Here is a 25105-nt window from a genome sequence, read left to right on the forward strand (position 1 = left end):
AGACCTTGAATGACTGTGCAGCTAGAAAGAAAATTGGACTAAGCACCAAGATAACCAAGTGTGGGGCTGGATGAACTTTTCTGAATAAGGGTCTAGGCCCAAAATGTCAGCTTTTGTGCTCCTGAGATGCTGCTTGGCCTGCTGCGTTCATCCAGCCCCACTCTTTGTTATTTTGGATTCTCCAGCATCTGCAGTTCCCATTATCTCTAGACTAAGCACCACTTGGGAGTGACCAAACAGGTGTTTTCAAAACAATATAAAGTTTTGGTGGAGTGGATGCGGTCTTGTGAGGAAGAGCGTAACTGGAGGCTATCAATGTAAATAATCTCCAACACACCAATGACAAAATTTAGAAGCAATTTTTGCACTCTGAGTGTGTGAAACTTCCTATCTGAATGTTGAGGAGACTATAATAGCCATATTTTAAGAGGAAGCTGGACAACTGGTGTGGGAAATTGAGGTTGAGGGGAACTTGGAAGGGAGGGTGCTCAATTAGAGAATAAATGCTTATATGGACCTGCTCAGTTAAATGCCCTGCTTCAGTATCAACTATTAAGAATAATTCCAAACTGAGGGCTTTTGGTCTCCTATCCTGACGTTATTACCTCGTACCAGTTATGCTCAGATTCTGGGCAATTTTCCAGATTGGATAACCCCAAACTCTTAATACCCTGACTCTGCTTTTTTTTTTCTTGTTTATTCAACTACTCCCTCTGGGAGTATATTTAAATTAATCTCAAAGATCCCTTTTTCTTCCAGACCAAGTGGAATTTGGCTCCATTTTTAAAGATATTTTAAATTGCAAAATTGAAATGCAAAAAGAAATACTAGCACAACACATGTAATCAGAGATAGTAGGAGCTGCAGATGCCGGGGAATCTGAGATAACCTGGTGTGAAGCTGGTTAAACACAGCAGGCTAAGCAGCATCAGAGGAGCAGGAAAGTTTGTTTCGGGTCGGAACACTTCAGAAAGGACAATTTCTGAAGAAGGGTCCGGACCCAAAACATGTAACTAGAAATGAGTTGTGTCGTAAAAGTCGCATGCTTTATCTAATCTTCTTGAAAAGCTCAATGTTGTGGTCGTTGTTAGATTGCACTATTAGAGTTGGTGTTTTTGTTTTTTGCAGTTGAACAGTCAATTTTCAAAATCCTTAGTTTGGTAGGCTGACGAAAGTTCCTGATTTCTTTTTCGATTGGCTTACAACACTTTGAGAAAGAAGTCATCCATTATTTACCTCCACTGCGCAGGTGTTTATTGGCTGTTCTAAAGCTTTGACTTCCACAGAATACTAGACACATTCTAGTCCATAGCTCAATACACAAACTGGTGTTGAAATTCTCTTTTTAATACTTTCTTGCCTAGTCCTGGAAGGGAACACTACAAAACTGCCAGCGTCCTTCGTGAGTTGTTTTAGTCATTCTGCACACTGTTTACAGTGTAACCTGCCATGTATTTATCCCCAAGAGTCTACCTGTTTTCAAACTATTTATTCTGCTTGTCCTTACCAGATCTCCTAAATGCTTTTTCTCGCTTCGTGCTACATATTGATACCTCTTGTTCCAACTATTTAAGTACTCAGTTAACAGACATCTGTCAGCTCCCAAGTAAGAGAAATTCAATGGAATTTTCACTGGAATGACTGGTTGACTGAACCCCATCCCTTTTTTCATTCCTGTTGTCTGTCTGAGGAACGTGTATGGTCCAGAGTTTTGAACATGACAGAGTTTGTGTCTAGATTGTGTCAAAATGGAGCCACTTAAACTTTATTCATGTCTGCTAGCTTGTTTTCATTGGAACAAACCATAACTAATCTGCTCACTCCTGCATTCCATATCCTCTTCTCTTCAGATATTTATGCAATTTCTCTTATATTCAGTGGACTCTGCTTCAGCTACTCCTTTTGCAAAGCATTCTAAGTTCACACCAATTTGTCAGCTGGGTCATGTTAGCTATATTTGAAATCTAATGCAAACTACAAATGCACTGTCTTTGGCACTGACACTGAAGTTGACAAACAGCCCAGGTCTGCTTTGAATATTTGAAACTTAAATTGCGCACTGTGCACACATTCATGATTTAAAATGATATTACAGAGACTGGAGGATTTGAGTTATAGGGAGAGGCCGAATAGACTGGCTTTTTTTCCTTTGTGAGTGGATGCTGAAGGGTGATCTTGTAGAATCATGAGGGGTATGGATAGGCTGAATAGCATGGTCTTTTTCCTTGGATGGGGGAGGGCATAGGTTTCCCTCAGGTCCCTTTCAAATTTTTCCCTCTCACCTTAAACCTAAGTTGTCACTCAGCTGGTGATGTGTGTATGGGATGAGTTGCTACATGAAATGGTGGAGGTGGGTACAAATACAACATTTGAAAGGCATCTGTATGGGTATATGAGTAGTAATAGAAATGTTGGCAAATGGGACTAGGTCGCATGAATTGGACCGAGGGGCTTGTTTCCATGCTGTATGAATCTATATGACTGTAATATAGAAAGAGACAAAGATCAATTGGTGCATTGAGGCAGGCTCAATCAGCCACGTTGCAAATGAACATCATAACTGCCCCATGTTATCAGATCAAGCCCTTGATAAAAGGTGACCAAGATGCATCCTGGCAAGCTTGTGCTGCTTTTCAGGAGTTTTGAACTTTCTTAGTGTTTGCTGGAAGTGCAGACTTGCACAAACTGGGATCTTATTCAAAAGATCTTTAAGAGAAAAGATGTTCAAATGTCTAGCCTGGATTTAAATTTGTCTAATGGGACATATCTACTCATTGACCCTAAGCTGCTTGCTTAATATACTTTGTTCATATAGGCAGTAGCTGATTCCTTCATATTAATAACAACATCGCCTCAAATGGGTGTTTTTGACTATTTTTGTTTTTTAAAAAAAAAGACAGCTGAGTTTAAAGTGACATGTTTTACACTTACATATTGGCCTTACTCAACCTTTTTGAGTCTAACTGCAGCATATGAATAAAGAGAAAGAGTTAGCCACTTAGCCCATCAAGCTTGCTCTGCCATTCAATAAGATCCTAACTAATCTGATTTGAATCTCAACTCTACATTCCTGTATACTTCGAACTTTAGTTTTACATCCCCTTAATCAAAAAACTATCTACCCCTGCCTTTAAAAATTTAAAAATTCTACATCCACTGCCTTTTTGAAGAATAAAAAATCTCTGCAGTGCGGAAGCAGGCCATTTGGCCCATCCACTTCAACTCTCAGAACATCCCACCCAGGTGCATGTCCCCATCCCTGTCCAAGATAGGGCAATTTAACTTGACCAATCTTCCTTACCTGCACATGTACTCCATTGCCTGGAATTGGTTTCCAGCTTTATTTTAAACAATGACTCCTAGTTCTAGATGCTCCCCTAAAGGGAAACATTCTTTCTTCATCCACCTGGTCAAGTTCTCAGGAACTTTGTGGTTTTGTTTTTTTTTTTGGCTCTAATACCGTTTCATCCCTCTATCCTAAGGACTGGATCTAACTACTTTTTGGAACAATTCAGTATTTGGTTTCAAACAATTTGTGGAGTAGAGAATTCCATTAAGTACACTGCTCGTGCTCTCGCCCAGTGAAGAAACTTCTCCTCCTATCAGTCCTAAATGGTCTACAGTGTATCCACAGGTCCTGGAGTCCCCCTGTTATTGAGAACATCCATCCTGCATTTACCCTGTCTAGTTCTGTTCACGTTTGAACTCTGAGCGATCATCCCCCACCAAACTTCAAACCATAAACGTAGTCCGAACCAATCTAGTATTGCTAGTTTTCCTGATTACTTGAAGATTGCTACATGTGAGGACCAGAATTTAAAAGCATTTGTTGATTTTTAAAAATCTAATCAGGGTTGCATGAAGTCACTGACTTGCAAGATGAAGATTTATTATATTCTCTCCCAAGGTCATTGCAAGGTGTCTGAAAAGACCAAGCTAACTAGACCACATACACCCATGCTGGCAACTAAGACCCGTGCTCGGCCAACAACTTGCAAGAGTACAGCTGAAATAGAAGCTGAAGAACTGGAGAAAATACAGTCGTAAGTGTGTGATTTCAAAAGCCTAGAATGTTTCCCTCCACTTTTTTCAGTATATTAAATACATATTTTAGAACTGGTGCACCAAGTTTCCACTTGACAAGTATTTTGTCAGAATTGCAATTAGGGTTTTCTCTTACAAGGTTGATTACTGAAATATGTGTGAAGATTGTTTGTTTTTTAAATTGCAAAAGTATAAATGTCCACTTGAATTTTGTCAATCTCTTGGTGGTTTTCTTAGATCTATGTAAAGTCCATCCTTGTATGTGGATAGCCCTGACTGAAGCTACAAATGGTTGTTCAGGCTTTTGAGCTTGTAGAACTGTGGAATCAGCCAGATAGCTTTCTAAGTCCTAGTATCAGACCTACTGGAATATGGAGTAATGTCACTTTAGTTTGTATTTCTAAAAACTACATCCACTAAAGTAAATGAGACTGAAGCCTCTGTTTTACATACATCAGGCCTAAGATGCAAGAAAAAGGGACACAAATTTAAATGGCATAAAATGAAATAAGCAACCATCAATCTTCCTTCCCTGACTAAGCAGACTGTTAAGGGCGCTGCTAGCAAAGTTTAGTTGTTTCCTAGCTTAAAATGCTGCACTATTTGTGCAAATCCTTTGCGTACATAGAGCAGGATCCTCTATGCTAATATCATATTTGCTAAGAGTTACACTGAAACCAACTAAATGTTGGGTTCACATTCACACATGCTAGGAGCTTCGTCTTAACACTGGATCCTGTTTTATGGAGACAAAAGGAATACAAGTGCTGAATCTTTTTGAGGAGCATAAAGAAGGGCTATGGAGACTGCCAATCTCTGGTCATGGGAAAGCATTCAAAGTCTGTTTGCTTGGCTCTAGGGTTGGTTAACCATTCCTGCATATGGTTAAAGTCTCACATTGGAGATTGCCAGGCAATGGCTCTTTTTATGCCAATTAATAGATAAAAACCCAATAATTAGATCAGGTTTTGGTACATATGGAAACACTGTTCCTGTCTATAAGGAGTCATAAATGATGCTGAATGTTGTGTTCATCAGTTAATTTTAAATCTGAGCTTGCTTAACAAAAATGTGAGTAATTAAGGTATAAGAAGGTAGTCCACAGATCAGCCATGGTCTTCATTTGAGACCTTGAGCAGAATGGTCTACTCCTGTTCCTGCCAGTGAACATGTCCACTTGTGATCTCATGATTTTGAGGTAGGGTCATTTGCAGGTCAACATGCTTGAGTCCAAGGCAACAATGTGCAATGATGTCCTGGATCTGAGACAATTGATAGTCAACAAACATAACCATCTTCCTTTGTCCTCAATTTGACTCCCAACTGCTGAAGGGTTGTGCCCCACCCCCACCCAGATTCCCACTGAATGCAGTTTGCTTGATGTGATAAATGCTGCTTTAATATCTAAGGCATTCCCTCCCACTCAGATAATTGTAGCCTTGACAAATATGAAGCCAGGAACTGAGTGCCCCGATGGAACTTGAATTGAGCATCATTTGAACAGGTCATCACCAAGTAAGTGTAGCTTGGTAGCACTGTTGATCACTCCTGTGACATTTTGCTGATCAGTCTTCAGAGTTGAGGCCTTGAGTAGATGGTTAGAGGGAACATAGATAACACTGGTCCATTTGGACTTTTCTCCTTGGATATTCAGTGAAAGTTAAGGAACCAATTACAGTTTCATGTTGAAATGTTAGGGATCCAAGCTAGTGATTGAGATATTGGACTGGTAACTAATTTGGACCCAATTCCTACTTTTACAGGTACAAATTTAAAGCCCAGGAAGTAAATCCCCGACTCCTCGAGGGAGGCCCCATTCTTCCAAAGAAGCCACAAGTTAAGGAACCAACAAAAGCTATTGGTTTTGATCTGGAGATAGAGAAGCGCATCCGTGAGAGAGAGGAAAACAGAAAGCCGGAAGAGGCAGAGGATCACAGCTTCCACTCGCGCCCTTGTCCTACTAAGATACTAGAAGACGTAGTGGTAAGCTTTCTTGTGTTTCTTTACTCTGCAAGGAAAATGGAGAGCTTAAAGCGTTTATTGTAATATGAGAATTAATTCCTAGGTTCTGCACAGCAGGAAAATCTGGCTCTGAACTACCCAAAGATAAAACAGCTAAAAATTATAAGATAATTGGTTAATTGGATCACTTCAGGGGCACCTTCCCTTTGATTGGAGTTGCTGTTGTTTGTTTGAGCTAAAGCAATATTTGGTCAGGTTCCTAACCTGTTGATTCACTTCATTTGTACAAAAATAATTTTAATTGCATGTGTTGTTTCACAACCTATGAATACTTTCTTGCAGGGAGTTCCAGAGAAAAGGCTGCTACCTATAACCATGCCTAAATCCCCAGCTTTCACAATGAAGAACAGAGTGAGAATTCCACGCAAGGAGGAGAAGGTAAGAACATATTTGTCATCTATTAGATTATAATCTAAAAGCTCAGGCCCTCTTCTGACCATTACAAATACAAACTATTTACTCACGCTTCATTTTGAAAGTGACAAAGCACCCAGGTGCCACCATATAATTTTAGAAATGTTCAATGTGAAAGGAGGCCATTTGACCTGATGCACACTGCCAGGTAGTAACCTTAGCAGTAACTTGTTTAACAACAACTTTTTTAATATAATGGAACATCCCAAGGTATTTCTCAATAGCATTGTAAAGCAAAAGAATGATGCTGAATCGCAATAAAAGTTTGGGTCAGGTAATAAAAATTTTGGTTGAAGATGGAGGGTTTAAAGAATGTCTTGTAGGGACCGGAGAGCTGTGGAGGGAACCTTTGAGTTTGGGATGGGTAAACAAAATGAAGGCCACCAGTAGTAGAGGAATACCAGTCGGCAATTCGAGTTTCTTGCCGTGAAGAGTTTAATCCTTTTAAGTCAATCCAGCAGATTCTGTTATCTATTGCAGTTGAACTCAGCAGGGTTTGAGAGCGCAAGGTTTACAGCTTCTGATGCCATGGGGCAGCTGAGAGCACTGCACCCAACGTATCTGTTTCAAGATGTCTCTCTTTTTCTCCTCTTTTTCCTGCCCCCTCTCTCTGCAGAGAATGTTCATCTGGATGGTTTCAGCTTTTGTCTAAGCAGCATTTTTCTTTTATCTTAGTGGGCAAGCTAAGATGGCTGCTGTTATAAGGACAGGAAGTGGGAGTATGTAATTCAAACCTCCATTTTAATCTGTTTATGGCTAATTCTCCTTTTCCTGCTGTTCCATAACTGTTACCACCTTAAAAATTAAATGTTACTGGGTGATCTGTATGAAGGTCAAGTGTGCATGAGCATTCTGGAAATAGCCCTTCTCCCACCTGTGTCTCTTGGGCATTGAGTAGGAGAAAGCTAATTTAATAGTCTTTGTTGTGAAGATTTTTAGTATTACTTGGAGGACTCTCATTTTGAAGAAATGTTGTGAAAGGAATTTAAACTTCTTTTAAGGAATCACTCCAGGTTACTGAAAATTCATTGTGGTCTTGTTAAAAATATTTCCAACATCCAAAGATGTGACTGATAATAGTTTGCTTTGCCACAGACAGCCAGTACTGTTTTGCATAGAGACTGGCTTAATGAGGTACTACTTCTTTTATCTGATTAAGGTGGAGGAAAGAAGTTACCCAGCTGCTCTTTTTTTCCTTTAAAAGTAACCCTGCTTGATTCAGGGTGAAATCTATTTTAATGATGAAAAAGTGATCATAAGACAAAGGAGTGGAAGTAAGGCCATTCAGCCCATCAAGTCCACTCCACCAGTTAAATCATGGCCAATTGGGCATTTCAGCTCCACTTGCCTGCACTCTCCCCGTAGCCCTTGATTCCTAGTGAGATCAAGAATTTGTTGATCTCTGCCTTGAAGGCATCTAACGTCCCAGCCTCCACTGCACTCCGTGGCAATGAATTCCACAAGCCCACCACTCTCTGGCTGAAGAAATGTCACCTCCTTTCAGTTTTAAATTTACCCCCTCTAATTTTAAAGCTGTGCCCATGGGTCCTAGTCTCCCCACCTAACAGAAACAACTTCCTAGCATCCACCCTTTCTAAGCCATAAACTGTCTTGTATGTTTCTATTAGATCTCCCTTCAACCTTCTAGACTCCAATGAATACAAACCCAGGATCCCTGGCCGTTCATCATACGTAAAACCTACCATTCCAGGGATCATCCGTGTGAATCTCTGGACATGCTCCAGGGCTAATATCACCTTCCTGAGGTGTGGGGCCCAAAATTGGACACTGTATTCTAAATGGGGCCTAACTAGAGCTGTCTAAAGTCTCAGAAGCACATCGCTGCTTTTATATTCCAACCCTCTTGAGATAAACGACAACATTACAGTCGCTTTCTTAATCACGGACTCTATCTGCAAGTTAACTTTTAGAAAATCCTGGAGCAACGCTCCCAGATCCCTTTGTACTTCTGCTTTGTGAATTTCCTCACCATTTAGAAAATAGTCCATGCCTGTATTCTTTTCCAAAGTGCAAAACCTCACATTTACTCACACTGCATTTCATCAGCCATTTCTTGGACCACTCCTCTAAACACTCTAAATCTTTCTGCAGCTTCCCCACCTCCTCAGTACTACCTGCCTGTCCACCTATCTTCGTAACATTGGCAAACGTCGCCAGAATGCCCCCAGTCCCTTCGTCCAGATCACTAATATATAAGGTGAACAGTGTGGCCCCAACACTGAACCCTGCGGGACACCACTCGTCACTGGTTGCCATTCCGAAAAAGAGCCTTTTATCCCAACTCTCTGCCTTCTGTCAGACAGCCAATCCTCAATCCAAGCCAGTAGCTCACCTCAAACACCATGGGCCCTCACCTTCCTCAGCAGCCTCCTGTGAGGCACCGTATCAAAGGCCTTTTGGAAGTCTAGATAACATCTACTGGGTTTCCCTGGTCTAACCTACTTGTTAGAATTCTTTGAAGAGGTAACAGGTTTGTCAGGCATGACCTCCCCTTTCTAAATCCATGTGACTTGTTCTAATCTGACCCTGCACTTCCAAGAATTTAGAAATCTCATCCTTGACAATGGATTCAAGAATTTTACCAACTACTGAGCTTAGGCTAATCGGCCTATAATTTTCCATCTTTTGCCTTTGATTGAGAAAACCTCTCCAGATTTGTATTTCAAAACCAAACTCTGTCTGCAAGACTTAAGACAGCTGCATATGATTTAGTGACTTAACCACATGCCAGAACATTGGAGTCTGTTAATCAAGAACATTGTCTGCTTCTTTCTGACTTCAAGAATAGCCCATTTGCGGAAGTGTGTAGGTTTATTTCTTTACTGAAGAATGTGTTTTTGGGGATATTTAAGATGATATAGAAAATATGTTTATTCCTGCTTCTCTAATTATTCAATGTGATTGTTGGATCCTTGTTTTAAAACCTGATTTATAAATGAAGCATTTTAATTGGTCACTTTGATAGCTGGACGAAATATGTTTTGTTTTATGATGTGGGTAGTAGGGCTAGTGTAGACAGTGCACTCCTGTAGCCTTGCTCGTTGACCATTATTAATGAACCTGCATAAACTGTTGGTCAAGAGTCTTTGTCTAAATTATTTGAACTTGTACTCATTGTAGTGTTGAGAGTGTAATGTCAGACTAGACCAATTTGTAGCTGAGACTATACCTACACACCAAGGACTTCAAAAGTTAAGCTGTTCACCGTAGTTTTGAGGGCAGTTGGAATTGGGCAATGAATGCTGGCCTAGCCAGTGATGCACTACCTATGAATTAAAATGCTGTCGAGACACTTCTGACTTCTCTGCTTTAACTCCAAGTCAGTGACACTGGCATTGAGAGGGTCTTGCAATCTTGTTGAAACCCTATTGATATAAACATTGCTCATTCTTCACTTAGAGAATTTAGTCACAGAACATGCTCAGATGATCTGTCACATACTGCATTGATTGCTCAAGTCTTGAGTGCCTGATCTGTTACTATGAATTCTTGAGATTGTGTATTCTAGGACCAATTTGAGAAACTTTTCCACTTGCAGACATGGTTAACTTTATAAAGCCCACATTGCCCAAGGTTTTCTGCTCCAAGCAAATGCTGCTTATTGGCTTCCAAACTCCTATTCCCACTACACTAAATTATTAATGGTTCTCCTTTTTGAGCACAGAAGGCTGTGGATGGCTTTGGGTACTTTGAGTTCCAGTGACAAGACTTGGGGTGGGGTGTGGGATGCATTTTAGATTACCGTGTTCAATTCCGGCCTCTTTGCCATAGGCTGGATGTTCTGAAACTTGAAAGGGTTCAGAAGTTGTTTTCTACAAGGCTGTTGCCAGGGTTGGAGGATTTGAGCTTTGGGGAGGTGCTGAATAGGCTGGGGCTATTATCCCTGGAGCATGGGAGGCCTGTAAAATCACAAGAGGCATGGATAGGGAGAATAGCCAAGGTCTTTTTCCAGAGTAGAGCATCCAAAATTAGAGGGTGAGAAGGGCAAGATTTTAAAGACCAAAGGGGCACCGTTTTTCTTGCAGAAGGTGGTGTGTGCGTGTCTATGTATGAAACTCCAACAGCTCATTCCAATTAGTGTTTTAAAAGACACCTGGATGAATTTATGAATAGGAACGGGTTAGAGAGAGATGTGCCAAATACTGGAAAATGGGGCTAGATTAATTTAAGGTATCTGGTCAGCATTGGTGAGTTGAACCAAAGGGTCTGTTTCCATGCTTGATGTCTCTATATATGACAAGCTGGGTCCCAGGGCAGTTCTGAGCCAAAACCGTTTGGATCTTACTGCAACTGCACCATTTTACCCATGTGGAATCTCTTGTACTAATTTGTTGGGGGGGGCTCATTTATATGGCTATTTCAGGTCCTCATCTATCTAGTTTTTGTGCCAGTCCTGGTCCCAGGGTGAGTTATCCATTTTGTGCACACCCTTGGTCCAGATGGTTGAGCTGTTTGTAATAGATGAAGCTTGCACATACTTCAATTCTTCTGTGCTACCAGTCTAAGCATATTCCTGGGGCTAATGGGGAATTGCTGTCCTTGCTGGAGTAAATGAATTTCAGGTTTCGTAATGCACACCATTGGTGTCTTAAGAGATTGTGTGATTGTGTTTTTCACTTGCATGTAGGCTGCTAGAACAGATTTGTGTGTAGTGGTACTTGTCTTTGTTTTGTATGGTGAATGCAGACTCACTATTTTCTTACCTGTGTAAACTTGTAGGAGGAGAAACGTGTAATAAAAGCAAATCCCATGCCACATTCTGCTATCCCATTCAAACCAAAATCCTTGGAAGAGAAGCTTGTAGAAGTTCAGCCATTCTCATTTGCTGCCCGGGACAAGCAGAGGGAAGCTTTAAAGGAGAAGAAAATACAAGAATTGCGCAAAGAGTTGACTGAGGTAATTCATTTTAACATTTTAATTGGCTGTTTTTAAAAATCATTCTTCAGAATCCAGTTTGAGAGGTTACACAAATCTTGCGTCTTGTAAGTTAGCCAGACATATTGAGAATATAGTTAATTACAGGGTACATGCTTTGTAAATGGGCATGTTTGAATACCAAAATGGTGGTTCATTGCTGCCTCACGGTGCCAGGGACCTGGGTTTGATTCCAGCATTGGGTGACACTGTTAGTGTGGAGTTTACACGTTTCCCCATCTGTGGCTTTCCGCTGGGCGCTCTAGTTTCCTCCCACAGTCCAGGGATGTGCAGTCATGGTAAATGTGGGACTGGATGGTATGCTCTTTGGAGGGTCAGTGCAAACTTGATGGGCTGAATTGCGTCTTTCTACCCCGTTGGAATTCTGTGGAAAAACGAGGAAGTCATGATAAGCCTTTACAAACGCACAGCCTCACCTGAATTATTTTGTATAATGCCAGCCATCTTGCTTTCTTTAAAGAATATCAAGCCTCTTGTGAGATAAGAGGAGGTTTACCAAAGAGATTGGAGCTTAGTAACCAAGAAATTGGGATTGTTTTTGTTTGAGCAGATATAGCTAAAGATTTTACAGAAGTATGTCACTAACCACAGGTCATTGCTTTAAAATGGTTTACAGAGGAACAAGGGGAGAAATTTTTGCTTTTTCTCTCCCCCACAGGATTATGGAGGAAAAAGTAGCCTTTGTGTGGAATTGAATTGGACAAAAGCTTTTTTTTTGTTTCAGTTAAAGTTGTACTTGTCTGAACATCTTTACAGACTCTGATTTTTAATGTCTGTATTGTGCCTTGTACAGTTCCCTAGCTTTAAAGCTCAACTGCTCCCTGACTTTAATTCTGCTCGGTTACCAGAGAAGATGGTAAAGTCTCCAACTAAAGTGCAGCCATTCCACCTGCGTTTAGATGAACGTGGTGCTATCAGAGATCAACGCTGGGCACAGATGGTAAGCAGTTATGATCCTTTGTTGACTATTTATCATTGTTTTCCTTTTTGGTTTTGTTTTTGAGTCCTCCAATAATCTGGTTAATCAAAAGATAAGCCCCTCCTCTAATGGATGATTCTGCGTCCCCTTTTCTTGACAATCAGTACCGATTATTTGTAACACCATGTAGGGAGGGGGAAAAGCAGGAAGTTGTGCGAGAGGATGAGTATGTCTTCCATGCACGTGCTGTCGCTCGTGCACTCTCTCGTGTGTGCTTGTCCCCACCCAACTGCATCTAGACTCTTTCAACTCTATTACACTAAAGACAGAATGTGTCAAGACCATCACTGGATAATCAGACGAATTCAGTATTTTTATATTAAAAACCAAAAGAACTGCAAATGCTGTAAATCCATAAATAAAAAGCTCAGCAGGCCTGAGTTCTGAGGAAGGGCTAGTAGACCTGAAACACTGATTTCTCTTCACAGATGCTGCCAGATCTGCTGAGCTTTTCCAGCAACTGTTTTTGTTTAGGGTATAATAGTTATTCCTGCTGGAAATTGTGTGTGGGTGTAGGTACTCAAGCAAGATAGGGGATGACAGATGTTTCTTTTTGAACAGTATAAGTCCTGCATGTGAACAGTAATGTTTTAAGATATAATTTCTTTGTACAGATGAAAGAAGAGCTGAGACAACAAAAAGAAGCAACGTGCTTTAAAGCTAACCCCAATTCTGTCATTTATCGTGAACCATTTCTCCCAAAGAAAGCAGACCGGTCATTAATAGGTAATCTGTTAATTTTTATTATTTGGAAAGGGGATTCTGGGCTGGGAACTGAACAGTGAAATGTTAGACTGTTGAATCAACTGATTACCAGTGGCCATGAGATGGAGGGTCCTGTAAGCAGATCATGGGAGTTTCCATTTACTTAACCCCCAAAGCTTCCACAACTGAAATCTTTAGTTGCTGAATGCTGTCAATGTGGAGATATGGTATGGGTCATTGCAAATCTTGAAGGATTATTTGCTTGTTGTAAACCTACACATTGAAACGTGATTTCCCTTTCTCTAGGTTGATTCTGTCCACTTAACTCAATTTTTAAGTGCCCTGCTAAAAGTCTTTAATAATAGATTCTAACATCTTCCCTGTGACAGATGCTAAACTCTGTGAGTTTGCTTGCTGAGCTGGAAGGGTTCGTTTTCAGACGTTTCGTCACCATGCTACGTAACATCAGTGAGCCTCCAAAGCGCTGGTGTTATGTCCCGCTTTCTATTTATCTGGTTAGGTTTCCTTGGGTTGGTGATGTCATTTCCTGTTCTTTTTCTCAGGGGATGGTAGATTGGCTCCAAGTCAATGTGTTTGTTGATGGCAGACTACAGAACTTACAGACAAACCAACGGTACACCCATGGGATCTCCGATATCAGGGTTCTCAGCAGAGGCAGTAATGCAGAGACTCGAACAAACAGCTCTGCCAATCACCCAACCCAAACTTTGGGTCCACTATGTGGATGACACCTTTGTCATCACTAAACAAAACAAATTAGAGGAGACCTTCAAGACCATCAATAATACCCTTTACTGGCATAACATTCACAAAAGAGGAGGAAGAAAACAACAAACTGCCATTCCTAGATGTCACAGTACAGCGAACAGTCAATGGGGAACTTCAAACCAGCGTCTACAGAAAAACAACACATACGGACCAAACACTGAACTACAGGAGCAACCATCCCAACACCCACAAACGAAGCTGCAGTAGAACATTATTCCAACGAGCCACCACACACTGCAGCACAGAGGAACTACACAGAGCAGAGGAAAATCACCTATTCAGCATATTCAAAAAGAACGGGTACCCTATGAACACGGTCCGCCGACTTCTCAGCAACAAACCCAAACAAACAGACAAGACAGGCTCAGAAACCATAACCACTCTCCCCTACATCAAAGACATTTCCGAAATGACTACCAGACTAGTCGGACCTCTTGGCATCAGGGTAGCCCACAAACCCACCAACACACTAAAACAGCAGCTAATGAACTGAAAAGACCCTGTACAGACAAATAAAACAAACATCATCTACAAAATACCTTGCAAGAACTGTGACAAACACTACATTGGACAAACTGGCAGAAAGCTAGTCACCAGGATACATGAACATCAACTAGCCACAAAACGACATGACCCACTATCACTCTTATCCTTACATACAGATGAGGACGGACACCACTTTGATTGGGACAACACATCCATCCTAGGACAAGCCAAACAGAGACATGCACGAGAATTTCTAGAAGCATGGCATTCCAACTGAACTCCATCAACAAACACATTGATTTGGTGCCAATCTACCATCCCCTGAGAAAAAGAACAGGAAATGACATCACCAATGCAGGAAATGACATCACCAACCCAAGGAAACCTAAACACATAAATAGAAAGCGGGACATAACACCAGCGCTTTGTTGGAGGCTCACTGATGATGTTACCTAGAATGGTGACTAAATGTCTGAAAACAAACTTTCCAGCTCAGCGAGCAAACTCACATCCAGAGCCTCAACCTGAGCTACAAATCTTCTCAACTTGCTAGATGCTAAACTAACTGGCCTTTTACCTTGCCTTGTCTCCCTTTTTCTTTTAAAGAATGGAGTTGTCTTTCATTTTCCAAATCATGGAACGTTCTGAATCTAGGGAATTTTTAAAAATCAAAATCAATACATCAACTATCTTGCCAGCCTCTTCCTTTTTAAGACCCTGGGATGGATTCCATCAGGATCTGACAACTTGTTGACCTGCAGCTGTTACAATTTGCTCAGTATCACTTCCTTGGTGATTTTGAGATTTGATTTTTTTTTTCTTTCCCCTATGTTCCTCCCTTCTATTTCTTGCTGTTACAGATATTTCTGGGTTGTTTCTTCTGTCTGTTCAAATCATCTGCCATCTTGTTCCTTTTCCATTATTAGTTTCTCAGGATTTCTGTCAATAGGACCAACACATAGAAACAGGCATTAATAAAGTATAGAGACTCTTTTTATTAGCTGCCTTTTTAAATTTCTGGTTGACTTTTTCTTGTACTTTATTCTTTACTTAGGAGAGAAAATTAACTTTTTAAAAAAATGTCAAACTTTTACATTCTGTCCTACCTGCTGAGCAGCTGCTGACCCTTAGAAATAATTATATACTTTTATGATACAATCTTTTCAAAATTTTTTTAATTAAAAGAGCCACAGATGCTGGGTCTAATTGGAATATGACACTTCTGAAATATTTCCTTTAAATGTTTACCACTGCATCTCTCTGCTGTAACCTGATTGACCAGGTCACTCTTGCGAGCTAATCTTTTATGTGTGGGGTGCTCTTCAGTGGATTGGTAAAGAACCCATGGGCCAAATGTCCTCTTTCCACATTGTAGGGATTCTGAGAATTGCAAGAAGAGGTTACTTTCATTATTTTGTTTTTGATTTTTGTCTCATCACTTCCCCCTAAAGTGTGTTTTCCCTTTGTCACACGTGATTAATATTTTATTTGAACCCTTGCTTTTCAAACTTAGAAAATATTGATTCCACAGTTCAGGAGACGTTTGAACTGGCAACAGAGAAGCGTGCAAAAGAGCGTGCAGAATTCGAAATGCGTAAGGCAGAGAAAGAAATCATGAAGGAGAAGGCAGAGGAGGAAAAACGAAAAGAAAATGAAGAGCGAGAAAGAGAAGAAACTGCTCGACTTCGGCAGGAGCTAGTGAGTAACTGGTTATTTGGGGTTGGTTTAGCTCAGTTAGCTGAATTAATGGCTAGCTTGCGAAGCAGCATCATGCCAATAGTGTAGGTTCAATTTTCATCTCCAGCCAAAGATTACCATTGAACTCAACCTCTCCCTCCGCCTGAAGTACGGTGGCCCTCTGGCTAAATCACCACCAGACGTCTCTAATGAGAGAGCAGCCTCATAGTTTGTTAAGACTGTGGTGACTTGATTGTCTTCAAGTCAGCAGATTTAAAAAAAAAAATGGGTCAGTGTATTTGCTTGGTACAGTTTTCCTTTCTAATTGTTTCTGATTAGGTTGTATTACATTGGAGGAGGAGTACTGAGTTGCAGAGTGCTTAAATCCAGGAGTATGGTATTTGAAATCTGTGTTAGGGGGAGGTGGCATGACCTTTTACGTACAAACAGAACCTCGAGAGAGATGAAACTTTACGACTTGGGTCTGGAGGCATTAACTAAATATGCAGTACTTAGTTACAATTTGGGGTGGTTCATCCTCTAAACAGGAACAGTATTTTATATTAAATTAATTAGTTGCAGTATCTCTATTATAACCTGAGGAAACAGTAACCTGGACACTTTTTTTTGTTTCTTCCAGAAGACAGGCCCATCCCTTATTCTAGGTACTTCAGATTTGACTTGAGATTAGGTGTTGGACCGTACAGGAGGTTAGGTAGTGATCAAGGAAGAGCAAAAGAGGAGTCTCAAAGCTTCAGAATTGCTGACTGTTTTGGGTTGTTGCACCTTGTGTGGTTAGGAGTGGGACTGCAGGGAGATGGGCGAAGTGACAGAGCCCTGTGCAGCAGGAGGCTATTCAGGAGGGAGGAATAAAACTGTCTCAAGAGTGAGAGTCCTGAAGGCTGTTATCTGTTCCTCTGGGCTGGCTAATGATCTCTTGGGAGAGGAACTTTGAGTCGGAGAGAAAGCATCTAGTTATTGTGAGGGTGCTGATAACTTAGGGAAGATTAAGGAAGGCGATCTGTCCAGACTATGGCATCAGGAATTAAATTTAAAAAGCAAAGCCGTATAAAGATTACCACCTGAGTCTTGAGCAAGGTTAGTGTAGGGTGTGCATGGCACACAGATGGATGTGAAGTATATGAAAGCTTTCATTAACTTAGCTTGTTTGCACTGCAGAGTGATGTCAATATGAGCAAGCAGCCCAATGGTTCTTGTGAGATTATGTTGATTTTCCCTTTCCTACAATATATCTATGGATAATTGGCTGAGTATTTAGATTGGCATGGTTTCACCTTTTGATCTATAAAGTTACTGAACAATTAACAATTTTGATTTTCCTATGCTATGAATGAAACAAAACTTTGCAATCCCTTCAAGGTTCTGTAGGTAATTTTTTATTACTCAATTCATGGTAATTTTGAATCTAAGTTAAACAGCCTCAACTACTGTATTCTTGGATGTAAGTGTGCTTGCTGAGCTGGAAGGTTCGTTTTCAGACGTTTCGTCACCATTCTAGGTAACACCAGTGAGCCTCCGGTGAAGTGCAGGTGTTATGTCCTGCTTTCTATTTGTGTTTAGGTTTCCTTGGGTTGGTGATGTAATTTCCTGTTCTTTCTCGGAGGTTGGGAGATGGGCTCCAAATCAGTGTGTTTGTTGATGGAGCTCCGGTTGGAATGCCATGCTTCTAGGAATTCTCGTGCGTGTCTCTGTTTGGCTTGTCCTAGGGTGGATGTGTTGTCCCAATCAAAGTGGTGTCCTTCGTCATCTGTATGTAAGGATACTAGTGATAGTGGATCATGTCTTTTTGTGGCTAGTTGATGTTCATGTATCCTGGTGGCTGGCTAGCTTCCTGTTTGTCCAATGTAGTGTTCGTCACAGTTCTTGCAAGGTATTTTGTAAATGATGTTTGTTTTGCTTGTGTTAAACACATAAATAGAAACGGAACATAACACCAGTGCTTCACCAGAGGCTCACTGATGCTACCTAGAATGGTGATCAAATGTCTGAAAACAAACCTGCAAGCTCACATCCAGAACCTCAACCTGAGCTACAAATCTTCTCAAAACTCGCTACTACTGTACTCCATTTGTTTAAATGTGGCAACAACTATCATTAACTAAGTTAATAGCTTTCATATACTTCTTCACATCCATCTGTGTGCCATGCACACCCTACTCTAACCTTGCTCAAGACTCAGGTAGTAATCTTTTATATGGCTTTGCTTTTTAAATTTAATTCCTGATACCATAGTCTGGACAGATCGCCTTCCTTTAATCTTCCCTAAGTTATCATTGTTTTATAATGGCAGATGTAACTGAACAATCACATCATTGTTTTGAATATAGCTTGAACTTTGTCAGAAGACCCGAATGGATTGTTCTTCTATTATGCTAGACAGGATTTTAAGTTTTTAAACTTGATTATCTTGAGTGATTTGGTACTTAAAAAGGACCAAAGAGCTTTGTCTGTCACATGTTCCTTCATTTGGATCCACCTGTGCAACATATACATCCAATTTCCTATCTCACAGCAGGTATGTGAAGTAACTGCTCAGTGGGGCTGGTGGTTTGGAAGTTCTTAACACATTTTCCAGCTACATTCCAATGTTGTCCTTTTGAACTTTAGTTTGTTCTTTAGAAGAAAGATAGAAAAACGATTCCTGTTACTACTAGTCTGGAACTGATTCTGACTTCTGATTTGGAGGACAGGACTTTGTTCAAAATGGTGTGGTTTTTGTAACGGGCGGGCAGACCTGTAGATATTGGACGTTTCAATGATCTGTAGCTTTCAATTTAACAGCTCCCAAAGCCATGTTAGGATTCTGTCCATTGGTCATTCAATCTTTTGGGCCATCATGTACAAATATTTTGCCAGTATTATTATTGGTGATAGGTATTTGTTTGAATTTTCAGGTTATTTGGCTGTCATTAACAACTGAGTATGAGTTACAAGTTCAGTGCTGGTTATTTCTAATTCTGTGCATTTGCTGCTTGAACATGGATTAGTAAATTTCCTCCACAATCATTTAAACAACAGATAAGATACTATGGTATTGCTATTGATTTTAAAAGGAATATTAATTTTACTTAGCATTGTAGTTATTTCATTGAGAGAGCTGGTCTGTACAGAGTGTATTACAGGGGGAAGAAGTTCTTTACTTGGATTTATAGTGATGTACTCCCATAAGGCTTGATATGGCACGGAGGTACTCTAATATTCTGGTGTTGGTTGAGTCTGCAGTTTTCAGGTCATCTACTGCAATAGTTAAGTAAGAGGGGGAGGGGGAAAAAAAACTGAGTCTTGACTTTTTGTTTTCCAGGTACACAAAGCACATCCTGTTCGACATTACAAGAAAGTGGAAATCAAACCTAGTGAGCAGCAACTAACAGTTCCACACACTCCTCATTTTTCAGATAGATTCAGGCTGTGATGTAATTTACACTACCTTCAGTATTGTGGGCGGAATCACTGGAGGGTGTGTAGCTGTCCGTAATGTTTCTAACTTCATTTCAGGATTATTGCTATAGCTGTTGTATTTGGTTCATGATCATTAATTTTGTAACTTTGTTTCACTCAATAAAGTTAGGCATTTTAATCACACTATCTTAAATATTATAAAATATTTGAAAGTTGTCTGTGTTTTGTTTCTCAGCTTGTTACATTTAATTGTCAACATGAAAATTATTTGGTAACTGGATGGAATCCGATAAGTGTGGAGCTGGAGGAACATAGCAGGCCAGGCAGCATCAGAAGAGCAGGAAAGTTAATGTTTCAGGTTGGGACCCCTTCAGAAATGGTGATGGGGGAAGGGAGCTTGGAAATAGGAGGAGTGGGGCTGGGGAAGGTAGGTGGGATGGTGATACTTGAGTGCAGGTAAGGAGTGGTGGGGATTGGTCAGTGGGAAGGGTGATGTGGCTAGGTGGGAGAGAAGATGGATAGGTGTTGGGTCAAGGAGGTGGGGTTGAGAGGGAGGTTTGGGGATGGGATGAGGCCGGGTCAGGGAGATTTTAAAACCGATGAAATCCACATTTAGGCCGCTGGGCTGTAGGCTTCTGAGTTGGAATAGGAGGTGCTGCTCCTTCAGGTTGTGAGTGATGTCATTGTGACACTGGAGGAGGCCCAAGATGGACATGCCATTGAGTCTCAGGGGGTGGGGGTGTGGTTAAAATCATCAGTGACCAGAAGGTGGTGGTGTTGGTTGCATACAGAGCACAGATGCTCTGTAAAATGGTCTCCAAATCTATGCTTGGTCTTGGCGATTGGAGAGGAGGCCACATTGGGGGCAGTGGATATAATAGGCCAAGTTGATAGGTGCTCACCTGCATTCCATCTAATATGGAAAGTTTTTGTGCCTTGAATGGAGGTGTAGCATTTCCTGTGGTTGCAGGGAAGGATGTGGGGATGTGTAGAGCTGCCAGTGGAGTTGCAGAGAGAGAGTGGTCCCTACCACAGGCACATAGAGGTGGGGAGGGAAATATATCTTAGGTTGTGGGGTTGGATTGTAGGTGTTGGAGAATGATACATTAGATGTGGAGATTGGTGGATGATGTGAGAACAAGGGGGAATTCTGTCTTTATTTTTGCAGGGGAGGTGATGTGAGGGCAGAAGTATTGGAAATGCAAGTGATGCGGTTGAGGGCATTTTTGATCACTGGAGGGAATTGTTACAGTCCTTTTTTGAAGTAGGTGGGCCTCTGGAATGTGCAAGAATAGAATGCCCCATCTTGTGAGCAGACCCAGTGCAAGAATTGGTAGCAGTGGCTTGCATTCTTGCAGGAAGGTTGCTGAGCGGAGGTGTAGTCCAGGTAGCTGTGCGGTGGGCTTGAAATAGGTGTCAGTTTCAAGGCAGTCACCAGAGATGGAGACAGGTCCAGGAAGGAGAGGGGGGGTAGTGGAGATGGTCCAGATGATTTTGAGGTTGGGGGTGAAAAGTGTTCATAAAGTTGATGAACTGTTCAAGCTCTTCATGGGAGCATGAGGCAGTGCCCATGCAGTCATCAATATAGCAGAGAAAGAGGTGGGGAATAATGCCAATGTAGCAGTGGAAGAGAGAATGTTCCATGTAGCCTACAAAGAGGCAGGCATAGCTTGACCCATGCAGGTTCCCACGGCCACCCCCTTCCACTGTAGGAAGTGGGAGGAGTTAAGCAGTTGAGGATGTCAGTGGAGGGGGACTGGTTGGGCCTGTGGGAGAGCAAGAAGCAGAGGGCCTTTTAGGCTATCTGCATGGGTAATGTATATGTTACAAGGATTGGATGTCCATAGCGAACATGAGGGAATTGGAAGTCTTGGAGGTGGTGGGTGCGGGTGGTGTCCCAGATGTAGGTGGAGAGTTCCTGGGCCAGGGAGACCAAAGAGTCAAGGTAAGTGGAGATGAGTTCATCAGGGTAGGAGCTGGCAGAGACAATGGGTCAGGTGGGACAGTCAGGTTTGTGGATTTTGGAAAGGAGATAAAAATGGGCAGTGCATAGTGGGGGGCCAGTGAGGATGGAGGCTGTGGGTAGGAGGTCACCTGAGTGATAAACAGTTTTGAGAAATGATGGCTTCATGGTCAGTGGTGGAGTCATAATTGAGGGGGCAGTAGGGGCTGTCAAGAGTTGGTGCCTGGCCCCTCTCTATAAAGGTCAGTGTACCATACTTTTTAGGAGGGTTTGATGGGGAGGCTGGGGTGGGAATAGAAATCTGCGTGTTGCAGGGTGGGGAGAAGCTGGACTGAGCTGAGGGGTGGTGAGGTTGAGGCGATCAAATGTTGTGATGGTGAGGGAGGGTAGGTGGCCTTGGGGTGGTGCCCAGGAGGACACGGTGTGTTGCAGGCAGGAGAAGGGGTCAGCAAAGGGTAGGGTAGGTTAGACTCATGGCTTAAAGAAATAAGCACTAAAGTGTTTGGAAAAAGTTATTCCATATCCAAACATGAACTGAATTTATCGTGGGCTGCTCCAGTTGTTGACATCAAGGACAATGATGCCATTCTGCTGATGACATCACTGCCTCGCATGTGCACACCCCCAACTGAAGATGACAGTCAGTCCTCAACAAAGCACTCCCCTTTATTCCTCGGTGCACCAAGAAAGTGAGCAATAACTAATAGCTGATGGTCCATGTATACATGATTCAAACACAGGGCTGTGTGTGCTGTAGACCACATGTTGTTTGGGCACTGAACTATTTTTAAATAGCATGGAGAATTGTTCTGAATGGCAAAGCAATGTCCAATTTTTCAGCTATCTTTTTGTTTCATGCACTAAACATTGTTTCCATTTTTTGATATTTTTGCATCTATCTTGTACATGAAGGGAAAAGGGTACATGGAGTAATGATGTGAGACTGTTCTGTCATGGATTGTGTGGACTTGCTTGTGTTAGTGCCACACTTATCCAGACAAGTGGGGAAAATTCTCACCATCCATGTGCAGCTTGTCCGGTTCAGTTTCTGGTTAATAGTGAGCCTCCAATGGGGATAAGGATTCAAATCCAACTTCCATACAACTCCAACATCACTTACCTACTACTATAATCTATGCCCTTTTTGATAGTGCCTTATGTCTTTTTCACCACCCTACTACCATGACTTCCAAGGTCTATGGACAAAGACACTAAGGACTTTCTAGTATAGAACTTTGCTAGGTTGTCACCTCAATTTGAGGTATACTAGATACTGATTTTTGGCATATTCTGCACGCATTGAAGCCAGGTCACCTCTGGCCTGATTGTAGGTTGAGGGATATGATGGTTGAGATTAGACTGTATTCAGCCCCAATTCCACTGCAGATTCGTCACATTACTTTTATAGTACAAGAGAGGCCATCCTCTTAAGACTGTTCCACTACTTACCAAAGTCATGGGTTGATCTGTGGCCTAATGCCATAGAACTGCCTTTAGCCCCATAATCCTTTTTTTTGAACTAACAAAATGTTCTCGCTCAGATTTAAAACTAACACTGATCAAGCATTCACTGTCACTCATGGAAAAGTTCCAAATATCTAACACGCTTTGTGTAGAAGTGCTTCTGAATGATCTGGCCCTCTTCAAAGTTTTGGCAAAGATCTGTCGCTTGGGTTGTGGGTGAGGCTGTTGACTTGCACAACTGAGCTGGCTTATTCTCGTTCAGACATTGTGTCACTATGCTAGGTGATGTCATCAGTAGAGCCTCTGAAGTGATGTTATTCTATTCCACTTGGAATTTATACTGTAAATTCATTATGGGGAGTAGTGTCATTTCTGGTTTTGATCAGTGTATGTTTGTAGATGGGATCCAATTCTATGGTCTAGCCTGATTTTCTCAGATTATGCCCCTTTAGTTGTAGAATCCCCAACCAGTAAAAAGTTAAGTGATAATGGGAACTGCAGATGCTGGGGAATCCAAGATAACAAAGTGTGGAGCTGGATGAAGACAGCAGACAAAGCAGCATCTCAGGAGCACAAAAGTGACGTTTCGGGCCTAGGCCCTTCATCAGAGAGTGGGATGGGGAGAGGGAACTGGAATAAATAGGGAGAGAGGTGGACTGAAGATAGAGGAAAGAAGATAGGTAGAGAGGAGAGTATAGGTGAGGAGGTAGGGAGGGGATAGGTCAGTCCAGGGAAGACTGACAAGTCAAGGAGGTGGGATGAGGTGGTAGGTAGGAAATGGAGGTGCAGCTTGAGGTGGGAGTAAGGGATGGGTGAGAGGACCAACAGGTCAGGGAACAAGAGACAGGCTGGGCTGGTTTTGGGATGCACTGGTGGGGGGGGGAGGGGACGAGGACGAGCTGGGCTGGTTTTGAGATGCTGTGGGGGGAGGGGAGATTTTGATGCTTGTGAAGTCCACATTGATACCATTGGGCTGCAGGGTTCCCAAGCGGAATATAAGTTGCTGTTCCTGCAACCTTCGGGTGTCATCATTGTGGCACTGCAGGAAGCCCATGATGGACATGTTGTCTGAGGAATAGGAGGGGGGAGTTAAAATGGTTTGCGACCGGGAAGTGCTGTTGTTTGTTGCAAACCGAGCGGTGGTGTTCTGCAAAGCGGTCCCCCAGCCTCTGCTTGGTTTCCCCAATGTAGAGGAAGCCACACTGGGTACAATAGATACAATATACCACATTGACAGATGTGCAGGTGAACATCTGCTTGATATGGAAGGTCATCTGGGGCCTCGGGGCAAATGTAGCACTTCCTGCGGTTGCAGGGGAAGGTGCTGGGTGTGGAGGGGACAAGGGAGTCGCAGAGAGTGCCTTCTCCAGAAGGCAGACAAGGGTGGGGATGGAAAAATGTCTTGGGTGGTGGTGTCAGATTGTAGATGGCAGAAGTGTTAGAGGATGGTGGGGTGGTTAATGTCTCTTTTTTCCTGTTAACAGCATGAAGACTTTGATCAGCTCATCCCTCAACCTTAATCCCAGAAATCCAGGCATTGTTCTCATAAACCTAGATCATACTCACTGGAAAGCTAAAATACCCTTTTGAAGCTGTTCACAGTAATCCGAGGGGGTCATGGTCTGGCAGTTGCCTTCTCTATCTTGACCTGGCGTCATATGTAGAAAAGTCCAGGTAAGGGATCAGATTAGTTAACAAGTGCTTTCCCATAATAAACTGGTCTTTTAATGGTTGCTATTACTGATGCACTGTAAAATCCAAATTTGTTGCATTTTAATTCCACAAACTAGCATCAGTCCATTAAATGTCTGAACATTGTTCCAGTTCAGTAGCATTATCACAGGCTTACTGTCCTCAGTGAAGCACCTGCCTGTTTTACCAAGTTAAAACACACAAAATTTGAGTTATCTGATATATCATTCCCATGTTAAAAAGGAACAGTGTGAAAAGGTTAATGCAGTAGACTGAAGCTAGAATTAGGTGTCAAGTGTTCAAGGTGATAAAGGTTTTGAAAGGACCCAACTGTCAAATAGTCAAAAGTGAGAAATGCCTAAATATAGATTACTTCCAACTGACTAATTTGGTTAGTTTCAACTTGCTTTAGGGTGGTCGATAAGTGTTGCAAGCAACAGGGTCACAGATGTTACCTGTCACATGCTTGGTGCAAACCAACGTACCTGCAAGTG

The 25105-nt window shown here is 41.8% G+C and overlaps 1 protein-coding gene across 2 annotated transcripts in view; it reads left to right on the plus strand.

Annotated features, from left to right (window-relative positions):
• The window catches only part of tpx2 (TPX2 microtubule nucleation factor), a 40453-nt gene extending 20758 nt beyond the window's left edge, over window positions 1-19695 (plus strand). Inside the window, exons 8-15 of one of the 2 annotated variants that reach the window (XM_048549666.2) lie at window positions 3908-4043; window positions 5808-6027; window positions 6349-6444; window positions 11221-11397; window positions 12230-12376; window positions 13030-13141; window positions 15909-16093; window positions 19395-19695. In XM_048549666.2, the coding sequence (XP_048405623.2) occupies window positions 3908-4043; window positions 5808-6027; window positions 6349-6444; window positions 11221-11397; window positions 12230-12376; window positions 13030-13141; window positions 15909-16093; window positions 19395-19505 (1184 nt within the window). In that variant the 3' untranslated portion in view covers window positions 19506-19695. The remainder of the gene's footprint in view (window positions 1-3907; window positions 4044-5807; window positions 6028-6348; window positions 6445-11220; window positions 11398-12229; window positions 12377-13029; window positions 13142-15908; window positions 16094-19394) is intronic. The other variant, XM_059652875.1, reaches the window with a different exon arrangement.
• The last annotated feature ends 5410 nt before the right edge of the window (window positions 19696-25105 follow it).

Source organism: Stegostoma tigrinum, chromosome 19 (assembly GCF_030684315.1).
Source record: "Stegostoma tigrinum isolate sSteTig4 chromosome 19, sSteTig4.hap1, whole genome shotgun sequence".
NCBI lineage: Eukaryota > Metazoa > Chordata > Chondrichthyes > Orectolobiformes > Stegostomatidae > Stegostoma > Stegostoma tigrinum.